Source organism: Lissotriton vulgaris, chromosome 5 (genome assembly GCF_964263255.1).
Source record: "Lissotriton vulgaris chromosome 5, aLisVul1.2, whole genome shotgun sequence".
In the NCBI taxonomy this organism is placed as follows: Eukaryota; Metazoa; Chordata; class Amphibia; order Caudata; family Salamandridae; genus Lissotriton; species Lissotriton vulgaris.
In genome coordinates, this window is record NC_141693.1 from 1,708,393,536 (window position 1) to 1,708,408,858 (window position 15,323).

General features: G+C 50.5%; 1 protein-coding gene across 2 annotated transcripts in view; it reads left to right on the plus strand.

Annotated features, from left to right (window-relative positions):
* EFTUD2 (elongation factor Tu GTP binding domain containing 2) overlaps nucleotides 1–15,323 on the plus strand; it is a 253,358-nt gene that overhangs the window by 170,552 nt on the left and 67,483 nt on the right. For both annotated transcript variants that reach the window (XM_086923883.1, XM_086923882.1), the window contains exons 15-16: nucleotides 202–329; nucleotides 700–893. In XM_086923883.1, the coding sequence (XP_086780009.1) occupies nucleotides 202–329; nucleotides 700–893 (322 nt within the window). The remainder of the gene's footprint in view (nucleotides 1–201; nucleotides 330–699; nucleotides 894–15,323) is intronic.

Sequence of the window (15,323 nt, forward strand, 5' to 3'; positions counted from 1 at the left end):
TACTGCTTTATTCTTGAGGGTATAGTTATATTATTTTTCCTGCACATTGTGTTGTACTACCTGCATACTATATTTCTCGCTCCAGCTATCTGAGGTTTAGCCCCATAGCCGAAAGATTGCTCCTTCATTATGGAATGGGTTCTAGCAGGGGAGAGGTTTTCTCTTCAGTTGCTAAATAATGTTTTCCCTGTCTTGTTGCAGGTTTTGTGGATATGTGTGTCCAACATATCTCTTCACCGAAGACTGGAGCGAAGGCCAAAATTGAGCACAATTACATGGGTGGCATTGACTCCGACCTGGGCGAGGCCATGATCGAGTGCGATCCTGATGTAAGAGATCCTTTGGTAGTAAAAGCTTGAGGGTTAGGTATCCACGTTGGGCAGCTGTTCTATGTGGATATATGAGAAACTCTTACAACTGAATGTCCATGAATAATTCATATATTTCCAGAGATGAAACACACCAAACAGTGGTCCGAATTTCATTTTAATATGGAAGCACCAATTTTTCTGATATAGGGATTTGGGCCCCAGTAATAATTTCCATTTTCATCACTCTGTCATACATTGAAACCAAAGATGTAGGTGTCCCAGGCACTAAAACCGGCACCAGTTCCTTCTGAGATGTGATAACATTTTAGCAAGGGTTTTAAAAAGATCTAGGTGGATTTTTTTTTCATACTTTGCTTTTTTTTGTTAGGGTCCCCTGATGTGTCACACAACGAAGATGTACAGTACAGATGATGGAGTGCAATTTCATGCTTTCGGCAGGGTGCTGAGTGGCACAATCCATGCTGGACAGCCGGTGAAGGTACTTGGTGAGAATTACACCCTGGAAGATGAAGAAGACTCCCAGATCTGCACTGTGGGTCGCCTCTGGATCTCGGTAGCTAGGTAAGATTTTTTTTTCTCTCAAAACTAAATTTATGAATTTTTTAACACACACAAACTCCCATTTACAAGGCACATCATCAGTGGGAGGCACTGTCTTCGATACATTGAATGAGTAGTCATTGCCCACAATTGAAGTAGCATCCTCATCTCAATCAGTATCATGACATCATCCCATACCCCGATGGCTCCCAAGCTGGGTGCCTCCAGCGTGTTCATGCCCCTCCCACCCCCTGCCCCCTAACTCCTTCCACCGGTGTGCTCCAAGTAATGTACGCAAGGATAATCAATCATCTTCATTGTGCTAGAGTGTACGGGCCTCTGATTGTATTTGGGATGTTCCCTCATTCCCGCTAGTTCCACACCTGCTCATGCATTATCCTCTGCAACATTACCCCGGGGAACCTCCAGGGAGTTCGTGTCCGAATCCGACTCTGGGAACTTCAACAAGGCCACCAATGCTTCCCATGCCTGTGCTGTTTCCATCGCTTTTTCTCTATTCGCTCTCCTAGCCTGTTGGAGCCTAACCATACTCTCACTAGCTGCCCAAGTCGTAAACTCCACCCTCCATCTCGCCACGCTAGGGCCCTGCTTGGATTTCCACTGTCTCGTTAGCTGCTGCTTAGCTAGTAAAAGCCCTAAATTAATGAACTTGCTTGTGATCTTAGTTCGCGCTGTGTGTGGAAACCTGTGTAGAATACATGCTCCCATGTCGGGCTCTATCTGCCTGTCCGTCACCCCACACAGGACCTCCATCACCTCCTCCAAGTATGTACTGAGCTGTGGGCAGCTCCACACCATATGCTGAAAGTCTGCCGCTTTTGAGTTGCACCTGGGACAACACGCCGATTCCACATGAAAATATTTAGTTATACGCGATGGGGTTAAATATGCTCTATGTATAATGTAGAAGTGGATGAGTTGGAATCTGGCATTCCCCGTGCCTTTCCATGCCCTTTCCACTATTCTGGCCCAGGTCGTCTCTGGTATATCCTTGCCCAAATCTGCCTCTCACTTTTCGTGCAGCTGGAGCAGTGGCTGAAGTCCCTCCTCCACCATTCGCCTGCATAGACATGTCACTGCTGTCACCGTCCCCGCTGCCATTACAACATACTGACATGTCAGGGATGTCTGTGGCTCCGATAGCCCTGTTCTCCAGTATTTCTGAATCGCAGGGGGCAGAGCAGCATGCAGTAAATAATCGCCCTTAGGCAAGCCATATCGTTCCAGTAACAATTGAAAAGGCAGGAGAACCCCCTCCTCGTACAAGTCACCCAGCATTTGCAGCCCTAGATCTTCCCACCCCGACAGCGCAGACCAGTCACCTCCATGCTGGAAGGCCGTGCACATGCCCAGAGGAATCTCTGGTGCATATAGGCGACTAATGCCACCCCTGCGCTTGTGTGTATTCCAACAGGCTCTCAGTGTTCTCTCCTGATTCGTCAATGAATCGACTTGCACGCGCTGACCGAGTATTACAAATGAAAGGACATGCCTCGGTAGCCAGCGGTCTGCCTGGCCATCCGTTCCCCTAAACTCCCTAGCCACTGCCTGCGTTAGCCTCTGTAGCTGGGCTGCTAAATAATACACTTCGTAATCTGGGACCGCCCATCCTCCCTCTCCTCTAGGCCTCATCATCGTGGCCACCCGCCGCCTGCCTCTCCCCCACAGAAATCCCCCTACCATGGACCTTAGCGTCTTAAACACCGAGCCTGGGATCCATATCGGCAGCATACTGAAGTAATATAAGAGTCTAGGCAGCGCTACTATTTTCAGCAGCGCCACTCTTCCTGCCCACTCTTCCTGCCACTGAAAGTGGCAAAGTACTCCAAAAGTACTCCAAAACGCCATGCTTCCTCTGATCCCTCGCACTGCTCTATTCACATTGCCCTCTAATAGATCCGCCTGCTCATGATATGTTAGTCCCCAAATATTGCAGGCAACTCGGCTCCCATCGCATTCTCCCCAGTCCATCCGGGGGTGCCATGGCCCCACACGCTGCGAACAGGCAGGTCTTCTCCCAATTCACACACAACCCTGATACCTCCCCAAACACCCGCAGCAGCTCTGTCGCTCCCGTGAACACCTTATCAGAGGCAGCTAAAAACATCAGTAGGTCATCTGCATAGAGCGATACGTAATGCACTTCCCACCCAGCATAGTGCTTCCCTGACCTAGCTCGCACCACCAGTGGCTCAATCACCAGCGCAAACCGGAGCGGAGACAACGAGCAGCCCTGGCACGTTCTCTTCCCACTGAACAGTGCAACGACACAGTCCCTCCAGTTCGCACATCGCTGAGTCATATAATATCCGGGTCCATCTCACGAACGTTTCACCCAGACCCAGCTTGCGCATTACCTGGAAGAGGTATGGCCATTCCAGGCTATCTAATGCCTTCTCTATGTCCACCGAGAGAATCAAGGCCGTCCATGCCGGTTCCTGGCATGCCTCCAAGATTCGCAATAACTGTCTCACATTAATAGACTTGTTGCGTTGTGGTATAAACCCTGATTGGTCCCGGTGCACTAGCTGCGACATGTATGGGAGTAGACGGGACGCCAAGATCCTACTCAGGATTTTGTAGTTTGTTGTCAACATTGAGAGCAGGCGGTAAGCCTTCATATCTGTGGCTTCCCTACCAGGTTTTAAGAGGGGAATGATAATGGCCTCCCTAATTGTCTCAGGCAACCTCCCTACTTTATGCGCCTCCTTGTAAACCACTTGCAAACGTCAGGCCAAATAGTCCGCGTACTTAGAATAGAATTCTATTAGTAGGCCATCCGCCCCAGGTGTCTTATTGCGGGCCATGTGTTTAATCGCACTCCTGATCTCTCCCACTGTTATCTCTCCGCCCAGCAAGTCTCCTTATTCAAGCTCAGCAGGGCCATCTCCTCAAGATACTCCACTATGCCCTCAGCGTCTTTAGTCAGTTGGTTACTGTAGAGCTCAGCTCAATATTGTAGGAAAATTCTGTTAATCCCTCTCTGTGTATGCACCACCTCCCCTGTGGTTGCCCTCAGGCCCAAGATCGGTTCAGCCCTGGGTGTCGGATTGGCCAACCACGCCAACAGAGCGCTCGATTTGTCCCCCTCCGCGTGCATCCGTGCTCTATAATTCTTATAATCAAAGGAGCGCAATTTCGCCAGGTGTACCACTGCCTCTTTAGCCTCCAACACCTCATCCTGTGCCCCTGGTCTCCCGGGCCGGTCCCTCTCCACGTCCCGCAGTCTGTTTTCGGCATTCTCCAGGTCCACCAGCAACGTTTTTCTTACTCCCACCACCTTGCTAATGCAAATGCCTCTGACCACAACCTTGAACGCATCCCTTTCTATTGCTGCTGATGTCGCAGTCCCCTCGTTCTTCTCAAAGTATTGATCAATTCCTGCCCCCAACTCGTCGCCAAATACCAGATCTTCCAGCGCCTCCGGTCGGAGCCGCCAGGTCGGTATCAGTGACTTCTCACGGCTCCAACGTATCCGTACTAGTAGCGGGTTATGGTCCGATAAAGTTCTCGCTAGATAATCGCTACCTACTACCTTGGTATGAACATATGGGGTGCATAATATTGCGTCCAACCGCAAATGCAGGTAATGGAGGGCAGAGTAATAAGAGTAATCCCTCTCCTCCAGATGCTGGGCACGCCAATTATCTACAAGTCCCCAATTAGTTTGCCATGCTCTCCTCGCTTTGGAAATCCTATGAGCCAGTGCGCCTGAGAGCGGAGGGTGGGGATCTGTCTCTATCCACAACTGCTGTGGAGTTAAAATCCCCCCTCCCTCCCCCCCAGTATTGTCGCCCCAGTCAAGTATGGCGTCATAGACTCTCAAAAAAAGAAGGCTGGTCTATATTGGGAGCATACACACTGCACAGAGTCACATCCACTCCATTTAGCCTCCTCAGGACCGCCACAAACCGTCCCTCCGGATCAAGCAACTGCCGCATTGGCTGAAAGGTCACACCCACTCTAACCCACACCAGAGCACCCCTGGCAAATGCTGAGTAAGTTGTGTAAAATAACTGCCCCCTCCATCTCTTCTTCAACGCTGCCCCTTCAAATCAGTTAATGTGTGTTTCCTGAAGGAGTGCCACCTGTACCCCCCGTCGCATTGTGTGAAGCCCCCATACATTCCAGATATTACACTTCAAATCATGTAACGCCCCCATTTGTCCGACAGGCCCTCCCCTGCAGACATCTCCTATCTATGAGCACACCGGTGTCCCTAACTCCCTCAACCCCCTCCCAACCGCCCCAATTCCCTTCCCCCCCAGAACAGGCCCTACATAGTTAGAACCCATCCAAACTACCACTTTCCTGCTTCCTCTATGCCCTCAGGGAGCTACACCGACCCAAACTTACGGAGGGTAAGCCCTCCGCTTCAGGGAATCAGACACCAATAGGCCTCCAGCCTGCGCCCAACCCCTGTAATGTTGCACCAGCCCCTTCCCGGGCCTCTTATCTGCAAGACCTTTTTCACATATATTCCGCATCCCCTGCAGTTACCCCGGTCTATGTTAAGCCAATCTTAACTAACCTGTTCCACATCCAGCACCCTCCCAGCTCCCCTCCCCAGTCCACAGCCCTTCCAGTCTTCAGCCAAAGTCAACATATCCCATCTACGATCTTGTCCGACGTCCCAGCTGTCACATGTGGCAGTTTCATACTTCCAGCATCCGATCAACCATCGTCATCTTCCAAGGACCCCCCGTCCGTGTCCGTTCTCGCCGGAGAAGTGCCCCCTTCCGCTTGGAAGATATCCGTAACGGCCTGCAGGGCAGCTTACCTTCCTTCTCCGTTTATGTCTCTGTCGGCTTCTGGGCCGCTGGTTGATGTCGCCGATTACGCCTCAGTCTGTGCGGACGAGGTCCCTCTGCTCTTTCGCCCATGCCACTCCCTGCTTCTCCAGTGCCCGCTTTATACATTTCCTGCCAGTCCCAAGCCTCCTCAGGGATGTCGTGGAAGAACATCTTTCCGTCCACTACAATCTTCAAGCGCGCCGGGAACAGCAGAGTATTGAATACCCCCATCTCTAAGTGCCCTCTTGACTGCCCCAAACGACATTCTGCGGTGCTGAACCTCAAGCGTATAGTCCGGGAACAATGTCACCTTGCTATTGTCCACTGCATATGGGCCCGCCATCCGTGCCTTGTTCAATAGGAGATCCCTATCTTTGTAGTGAAGAAGCCTGGCCACTGTAGGAAGGTGGATACCGGACGATGATTACCCCAGATTTTTGCCTAGTGTTTAGCTGATTTTCGACTTAGTTGGCCTGGGATCCTGCTAATCAGGGCCCCAGGCTATCTGCTCTCACTGTAAAATGACTCCATGTACTTTAGGTACATCTCCAATTGGACATTGGGTCACCTTATGAGCCCCTGTATAGTGTACTATACAGGGGCTCATAAGGTGCTTGGATGCACCTATGCCCAGGGCATAGGTGCATCCAAGGCCTACCAGGGGCTGCAGCATGTATTATGCCACCCCTGACTGGCCAGTCACATTGACACAACTGGCTGGTCACTCAGCTGGGGCACGGTCTTGTAATCGCCCCTTGCTTAGGTGTAGTATCCCTATATCTACCTTTACATACAGACACATATATACCTATAAGTCACTCCTATGGCAGGCCTTAACAATCCTGTAGGCAGAGTGCTTGGTTTTATGTGAGATGAGGCTCTAGCATGAGCTGAGCCTGTCTGCAGCTTTCGGAACCATGTCCTTGTAGCTGTTCTATGATATAGCCGTACCATATACTCTTAAGTGCATTATAATCCTCGCGGTTATTGCTAACTTTGGTTTGGCTTTATCAAAACATGTTGTGTAAGGTGGCATACGCTTTGGAATATTACCCCCTTGCCAGTTCTGGCGAAGGGGGGTGTCATTCCACCCTTCTAGAGGGAGAAGACATGTTGTTCCTACTATTCCCGGTTAAAGTTAACCAGAGCCTCATCATCACAAAATGGATGCTGCTGCCACAGACACAAGTCTGACCTCCTGCTGCTGGGAGTCCTTCCAGCGAGGGAGGCTTGGACAATAGGTTTCCTGACTTGGGAGGTGCTAGCACCACCCCAGACAGGCTATAGTGTATTGGGGCAGGGAGGGCTGAAAGAAATGAGACACTGCCTGGGGCACACAAGATGTCCCATGCATAGTCCAGTTCAAACCGGTGCTGGAGCTCTCCAGCCCCAGCTCTGGCGCGAAACTGTACAAAGAGAAAGGGGTGTACCCACCCCCTTCCCTGGTCCCACCCATAGGAGGGACCTAGCAGGTAATCCAGCCCCAAAATTTGGTATATAGGTAGGGGCTGAGTCCCAAGACTTTAGATTAATCCTGACTGAAACTGACTGAAACTTGAAACGAAACTCTTGACCTTCGACGTTCTACTTGAAGATAGAAGACTGAAGAATCTCCCTTGTGGTCAATGAGTGACCACCCTGCACAAGCAGGCACCATCAAGCGATCAACAGCTTGATTTGTCGTCTCTCCCGCCGGAGCCCAAACTCAGAGCCTGACAAGACCCAGACTTCCAGACTTCCTTCAGCCCGAGGCACAGCAAAACTGAGACCCGTGGAGGCGATGCGAGACGTGGGACCGGCCATCTTGGAAAGCCAGCGATTTGCTTTCCGTGCAACTTCTGAGGCACCCTCGAAGTTGTGCATTGGGGATTGAGAAGCCCCAGCCCCGAGCACCAACTGCATCGAAGATCAGCCCTCCACACTCCACAAGTTCTGCGTGGGGCCCTTCTGCATTTTCCTGCTCGACGTGTCTGTCCGGTCACTTGCCCGTTGGCTAGTGGCCTCTGTGACAACGAACCTTTGAATTTCCACCGCTGGTCTGGTTGCTCCAGACTGGCCCTTGCTTCCCTACAAAGGAGAAACCCATCAGACCTTGCTGGTCTAATCCAGAAGCCGTCTTCGATTCCTGCGTGGGTGCCTTTGCCAAGGCTTGTTGACTCCAATCCGGAAGCCGACACCTTGACAGCGAGAGCCTTCGTGGGACAGTCTGTGCCTGACTCCTGGTCGTCGTCGATGCCTCCTGGTCCACGTGGCTGCAGAGACAAGCTTCACAACATCACCTGATTGCTTTGCGACATTGCCTGGTTCCTTTCTGGTCACTGGCTAGTGACCCAGACTCTGTCCCCTCTGCTTTCAGGCACTCTTCATCCTCGATCCGCTCTTGGATCCAACCGGACACTTCTCTCCTGGTCGCCTGCAGCATCATTCTTCAAGGCTCCATAGGATTCAGCGACGAAACCCGACACACTTTGACACCTATGCACCCGCTTCCTGTGGGTGAGGTAACGCGAGTACTCCGGTGCTCCTGTGGGTATTAACTATCCTAGTGTCCTAGTTTCAAGTAGCTTTCTCCTAGTCCATCCGGAAGTGACCTAAAAGAACTAGTTTCCAATTCTTTTGTTCCCATTCTAACTCTGTTAGCTTGTGTGTGTGTGAAGACTCTGCACACGCCTCCCGGGGGCCTCCTACTTCCTATCCTTTGGTAATACAGTGTAGCCCCAGCGATTCCCTAGGCCTATCCTTTGTTTTTGACGTGGTTCTTACACCACTATCTTAGTCTATGGTTTCGTCGACGCCTCCTGGTCCACGTGGCTGCAGAGACCAGCTTCACAACATCACCTGATTGCTTCGCGACATCGCCTGGTTCCTTCCTGGTCACTGGCTAGTGACCCAGACTCTGTCCCCTCTGCTTTCAGGTACTCTTCATCCTCGATCCGCCCTTGGATCCAACCGGACACTTCTCTCCTGGTCGTCTGCATCATTTTTCTTCAAGGCTCCATAGGATTCCGACACACTTTGACACCTATGCACCTGCGTCCTGTGGGTGAGGTAACGTGAGTACTCCGGTGCTCCTGTGGGTATTAACTATCCTAGTGTCCTAGTTTTAAGTAGTTTTCTCCTAGTTCATCCGGAAGTGACCTAAAAGAAATAGTTTCCAATTCTTTCGTTCCCATTCTAACTCTATGGTAACTTGCGTGTGTGTGAAGACTCTGCACATGCCTCCCGTGGGCCTCATACTTCCTATCCTTTGGTAGTACAGTGTAGCCCCAGCGATGCCCTATGCCTATCCTTTGTTTTTGACGTGGTTCTTATACCACTATCTTAGTGTATGGTTTGAGGTGCCCCTAGGCTCTACTGTATATTGTGCAACTTACTGTATGATAATTAAGTATCTTGTTATGTGCTTGTGCCTCTGACCTCATAAAGAGTGCAGAGGGGTTGTGTTAGAAATAAATACATACATATTTCATATATAACCTGTGTGGTGTCCTTTCATTTGGTATTAAAGGGGTTACATATGGTAAAACAGCTGGCTTCACATGCCCTCTTGAGTTTAGCCTAAGACTGCTTTGTCCATGCTACCACTAGGATAGCTGGTCTATAAGGTTGACTTTACAACCATCACCATAAGGGTTGTTTGGACTGATACAGGGTGCCCACTAGAATAGTGGACATCAGGCCAACTTCTCACAGCCACCACCGGCCTCTGCGGCCTCCCAGGGGCCAAGGTCCTGGCCGGCACTCTGTGGGCTACCTCCAGAGTGAAGAAGGGCGATAGTCCTTCCGGCGCAACAGTCTCTTTCAACCATTCCTCCAAGTAGTCCACCATGTGGGTTCCTTCCACCCCTTCGGGCAGCCCCACCACCCGGATGTTGTTTCTTCCGTTCCTACCTTCGGCATACTCTGCCTGCTTCTCCAATGTCTGCAGCCTATTTTGAAAATCTGCCATCTGCGCTGCCATCGACTTCTGAGCTGGTTCCAAGACTTCTATGCCATCTCTGTTTGTTTCACCCTATCAGCCAATTTGTCGTGGTCCGCCCGGAGCAGCCCCAGGCCCTGTGTCACATGCGCAATGTCCAGCTACAGGGCCTCCCTAGTGTCCGTTATGGCCTTTAGTATTTGGTCGACCTGTTGCTGGAGCATCCCCTTCTGACGCATTTGCGGACCCTGCTGCGCCTCTCCAGAGGCCACCTCCTCTTACTACTCCACCCGCGCACCCACCTGCTTCCCTGTCGGCTTACCCATATTCCCTGGGGTCACCAACTCTGTAGAACCTCCGGATGGCCTCCTAGTAGTCGCAGCCTCTCAGCAGGGTCCCAACTTGTGGCCACACCTCAGGTAGAAATCAGCCCGCTTCTTGTCGCATCTGCGCCGTTGTACAGAATCGCACCTCCAATAAAGTCACCTTCCAAAGTCGGCCCCTCCCCGCTGCCTCCACTGTCTCAGCCTTCAGATCTAACCACTCCCCAGCCGGACGCAGGCGGCTCGCCTCCAATAATGGGCCCCAGTCCGGGCCAGCTGATGTCAACCACTGCGTCCCTCACGTCGCAGGTGTCCGCGGTACCCCGCCTTAGGGGTCAGGGACAGCAGGCCTCCTCTCAAATGCAAATGTCCATGCTTGTCAATCCTTCGGCTCAGGAATGCTTCCGGGTCCGCTGCCGGGATACTCCGCCTGCTGTTCGTGCTAGCCCGTACCCTCTCCTGTGGTCCCGTACAGTTTATCTCCCACAGATGCCACCAGCCGATGGTTCTACTCTCGGCCTCCGTCAGCCACTTCGCCTGTCCTCCTTCTATGTCTTGCCAACTTGTGAAGTACCCTCATACCGTCAATCCTCCTTGCTCAGTGGCTTCCGCAGCCAGGTCCCCAGGAAAGGGGGGGCAGGTGGGCCCTCTGACAAGCGCCCCAGCTCCTCACAGTTGTCAGTACACTTCAGGCAATGGAGGCTCCGCTATGGCAGGACTGTCTTCAAGCGCTCCTCCTCCCCATGAGCAGCCTCGGGGACCTACTGTCCGAGTGTCTTGCCGTTTCCAACACAAGGCTAGCACCTCTCATGCATCACGCCCCCAGGATCTCACGCAGCTGCTGCTCTCCTCACCCACTGACCTCCATCACCATCATGGGTGCCCGCGTCCCAGGGCTCCAACTCCTGTGTAGTCTTTCCAGGTTCCACCACCTGTTGCCGCTTCAATTGCCCCCTGCGTCCTATCGTCTCCAGGCCGCTCCAATTCGCAGCAAGCAGGGCACCTGTTTGCCAGCTCCGCCGCAGTCGTCAGCTTGCAGCTCCAGGCAGTTCTCTCGAAGCCCTCTGCTTTCTCTTCCTCCAGGGTCTCCGCAGTGCTGCTAGGCAGCCAAATCACCTGCAGCGCTTTCCACGTCATTCACAGTTCACCAGCGGGCCCAAGCATCCCCCAGCCACGCCTGCCTGCCCTCCAGAGCCGCCGCAATGCCACCAATTCCGCTCACAGCAAGCGAGAGACTCCACACCGTCTGCACATTGGGTTCCTGTCTTAAACCAGTCCAAAAGCCACCTTCTCCCAAATCGGATTTATAACAAACATAAATTGTTGAAATCGTTGACATACTACTGAGGAAATTCAAATCGGTAATAAACTAGTTGCAGATGAAAGTTTTAGTTTTCAACAGAATGGCCTCCTTATTTATTTTTCTTGACTTTCCGAACATCTATTTATCATAGGCCCTGCCTCGCATCCTCTTTTTAATGCCACCAATTCTGCTCACAGCAAGCGAGAGAGAGGAGGGAAGGGGGGTGGGGCGCCAACTGCCATGCGCTCCCTCTCCTGGCCATGCCACATCTCAATCTGCCCCAGCAGGTGTCCCAGGTGCCACAACAGCAGTGCTACCCTCCAGCACCACTCGCGGTATTATCCCGCCTCCGTCGCAGAATCTTCGCCGGGCACTCCTGCCACCATTTGGACGCCCTTCAGCCCTCGGGGTCTTCGGCATTCCAGACGCCCTGAATTCCGGTGCCCCCGCTCTCCCTCAACATCGCTCCCTCCGATCCTGCAAGCGGGCTGTCCTGCGTCCCCGATGGCCTCTATTAGTCCACGTTGGCCGCACCACCCCCGCAGCCAGCCGGAGCTTGGTGCCCTCGTACCACCATTTTGGGTCCGCTCCTTGGCTCGTTTGCTGTTTCTCAAACTCCTGGTCGGCACTGCTGCAGGCTCGCTTTTCAGGGAGCTGTTGCCTCCAGGCCCCCTCCGTGTCCTCCCGAGGATTTGGGGGCTTCTTTCAGTGCTCCTGTGCAGGATTAATTACGGGGTTGGAGCGGAGCTCCCTGCTTACGAGTCCATTCCTATCAGCTTCGTGACCACACCCCCGTAGCTAGTTAGGATTACACTTTTTTATGACTAAGTTCAATAACTATGTATGTACACTGCCAAAATCTTCTTTTGGTTGTTTACGTTGTTTCTTTGTTATAGTTGTTTGTGATCAGTGTATATCTGCGACTACTGCAAAAACAACAGTTGATGGACAGAATGCAGGACAATGTCATACGTTCACCCCAGTACAGAGGTCTGGGCCTAAATCCATCGTTTTTTTGCTCACCTTGCCGTTCCAGTTTGAACCCAGCCATATGCAAATCCGTCTTGACCCTGTGCCTCATTGGAACAGTCCAGCCCAAACTGCCAAGCCAAGTTCTCCCTGGACTGGAAACAAGCATCCTGGGACCGGTTTCGGGGTTTCACCCCTCTTCAGCCAGGATAGCTTGATTCCAGTGGCATGGAGAGCACAGGACCCACGTCTGGGCACACCCATCCCACTCGAGGTGACCAGTGCAAAAACAACAGTTGATGGACAGAATGCAGAGCAATGTCATACATTCACCCCAGTACGGAGATCTGGGCCTAAATACATCATTGTTTTGCTCACTATGCCGTTCCAGTTTGAACCCAGCCATATGCAAATCATTCTTGAACCTGTGCCTCATGTGAACAGTCCAGCCCGAACTGCCAAGCCAGGTCCTCCCTGGACTGGAAACAAGCATCTGCGACTACACCTTAATAGCTTCAGTTTATAACTCTAGAAAACTCTAGAGTCTCTGAGTAGGCATGACTGGTATGAGTATAGCATCTCACTTCATACAGCAGTATATTCTTCAAGACACCAACAGTATATCTGAAGTGTCAGTTTGTAGTCTGTCATCCTTTGTCGGGGTTGCACTGGATAGTTCGGCATGAAGGCGCTGTACATATATAAATCGACCCTTTCAAAGTAAAAATAACTGTCAAGGTGAATTTAAAACAATTAAATGTTTGTTTTAAAATGAATCAAATAACCTACTTATGTAAATCATGATAATATCGGATTACAAAAGAAAAAATATCATGGATGATTTGCAGATGCTCATAGGAGAACTCAGTTGTTGGTTATTTAATTGTTTTGAATCTCTTGCTTGTGACAAGTAACCACTTCCTGTGCTTGATGACTGCGTTGGGGTTGGTTGCAAATGACCACACTCTTATCCCCGGCAAAGGAGGACCCAAATATTTGGCTGCATAGTTCTCTTGCAAGGATTAAAGTGCCATCCCAAGGGATTTCCATCAAATTCCAGTGTTATACGTATGTAGCTTAAGCTTAAAAACGTGATTGCTTTTGTCCAAGAATGTTTTTTTTGGTCAGTACTGTCTAAATATGCCTTACTGAAGATGGACTACCCTTACATCTGTGATTGTGGAGGTGTACCTCCACTTTGCTTTTGCTCCAACCAGAATAATAACATGATGATGACCAATCATTTGCCTGACATCTGTGATCTGCACCGGCCCATCGAGTTTATCATTTGCAGTACAGGCTAGCCATTTTCAGTGCAGCACTGAAGGACATCTCCCTACAGTGCCACACACAGTACTAAGCACTGCACAACTCCAATTAACATCTGCTTCAGTGCAGTTCTGTGCAGCTCATTACTTTTTTAAGAACAATACCACAACGTGCACACTCCACTACCACTCCTGTGCGTCGAAAGATCGCCTGTTGAGGGGTCCTGTCTAAAGGTTTGCGTGAGCTCAGCCAGTCCTGGCATAGTCTGAGGCATGGCATCCATTTACGCAGCAGTGGCACCGGGAGAGGGACTGCCCATTGAACCCTGATGGACTGGGAAACCCAATAGGTTTAACCCAAGATCTGCTGGCCCTGTCAATGTTTTTTAGACATATTCAACAGCTGTGGCGGCTGCTGTTCTACATGGCTTATAGTAAACAAAAAGAGCTCTATGATGCGGACACCGTTGACTACATAATAGCACTATTATTTTCTTTACATACTGCCATGTTGCACAGCAACCCGCGCTACTGTGCAACAGGTCTAAAAAATATTGACAAAGCCAATAGAAGTTGCCTATGCGAAGCCTATCGACCTTGGCAAAACTTGTGTTTATTCAATTGCTAGTTGGCTTAATTGTTGCTATTTTCCATCAACACCCCTAGTGGAACTGGGGTGGCGAAATGAGCTACAGAACAGTGATGAATTCAGCCCGGATCTGTGACTGGGGGTGAGTGTCTGAAAAGTTTCAGCGCTCTGTCCATCATCTCCTTGTACTTGCTTAGGTCGCCCTAATTTGGCCGGGTATGCCCAGATGTGGGTCCCTTTTTCACTTCACCACTGGATTCAAGCTAGCCTGGCTGATGAGGGGTGTTACCCTGAAACCAGTCCTAGAATGCTTGTTTCCGGTCCAGGGAAGACCTGGCTTGACAATTTGGGCTGCATTGTTCCCATGAGGTACAGGGTCAAGACTGATTTGCATATAGCTGGGTCTGAACTGGGGTGGGAAAGTGAGCTAAAGCATGATTATGTATTCAACGTAGATCTGTGGCTGGGGGTGTGTCTGAAAAGTTTCAGCGCTTTGTCCATCATTTCCTTGTGTTTGCTTTGTAGCTAAAATAGACCATTACATCCATTATATGCTCAACTCATGTTTTTTAACCATGACAAAGGGCCCCAATTATTAAAACTGAATTTACTTTCGGATCCCCTTAGTCAGTTTTAATGCCCACCTACCTCACCCATTCTACTTACATTTCCTTACTCACCTTCCCAATTCACATAAGCAAAAAAGAAAAGATCTCCAGTAAAGAGCCCCATCGAGGAGCCCGTTCGGCATTGCAGCGCCCGCCCAACGTGGAGCTGCCCGATTATGAAGCATGATTCCCGTTAGTGTGTGTGAGGGCCCTTGCTCCTAAAAGGAGCACTCCTCTTTCAAAATAAGTACAGATTGCATGAAGTCATTGAGAACTAGTTATTGCTCATTTTGCTGTTGGAGGAAAATGTCCTGACATATTATGCTGCTTTTGGACACTCCTAATAACTATAAAGATAGAAATACAAAGAATAGCACAATCTGCGATGTAGAGAACTGCAGTAAATAGAGCAAACGCTTCAGTTCAAAGGGAGGAAGCAGTTACCTGAGCGCATTCTCGATTAGTCTGATGCATTAATGTTTCCCAAGATTCTTCTTTGGACTTGTCTTTGCCTTCTTCTTTTCTCTGAATTTCACTTTTTAGTCAGTGGCAGATGGGCTAGTGAAAAAATATATTATGGACTCCTTGCAGTAGAAGTCCCTCTTGCACTCCGCTCAAGTCAGGTTCCGCCCACACCATGGTACAGAAATTCCATTGC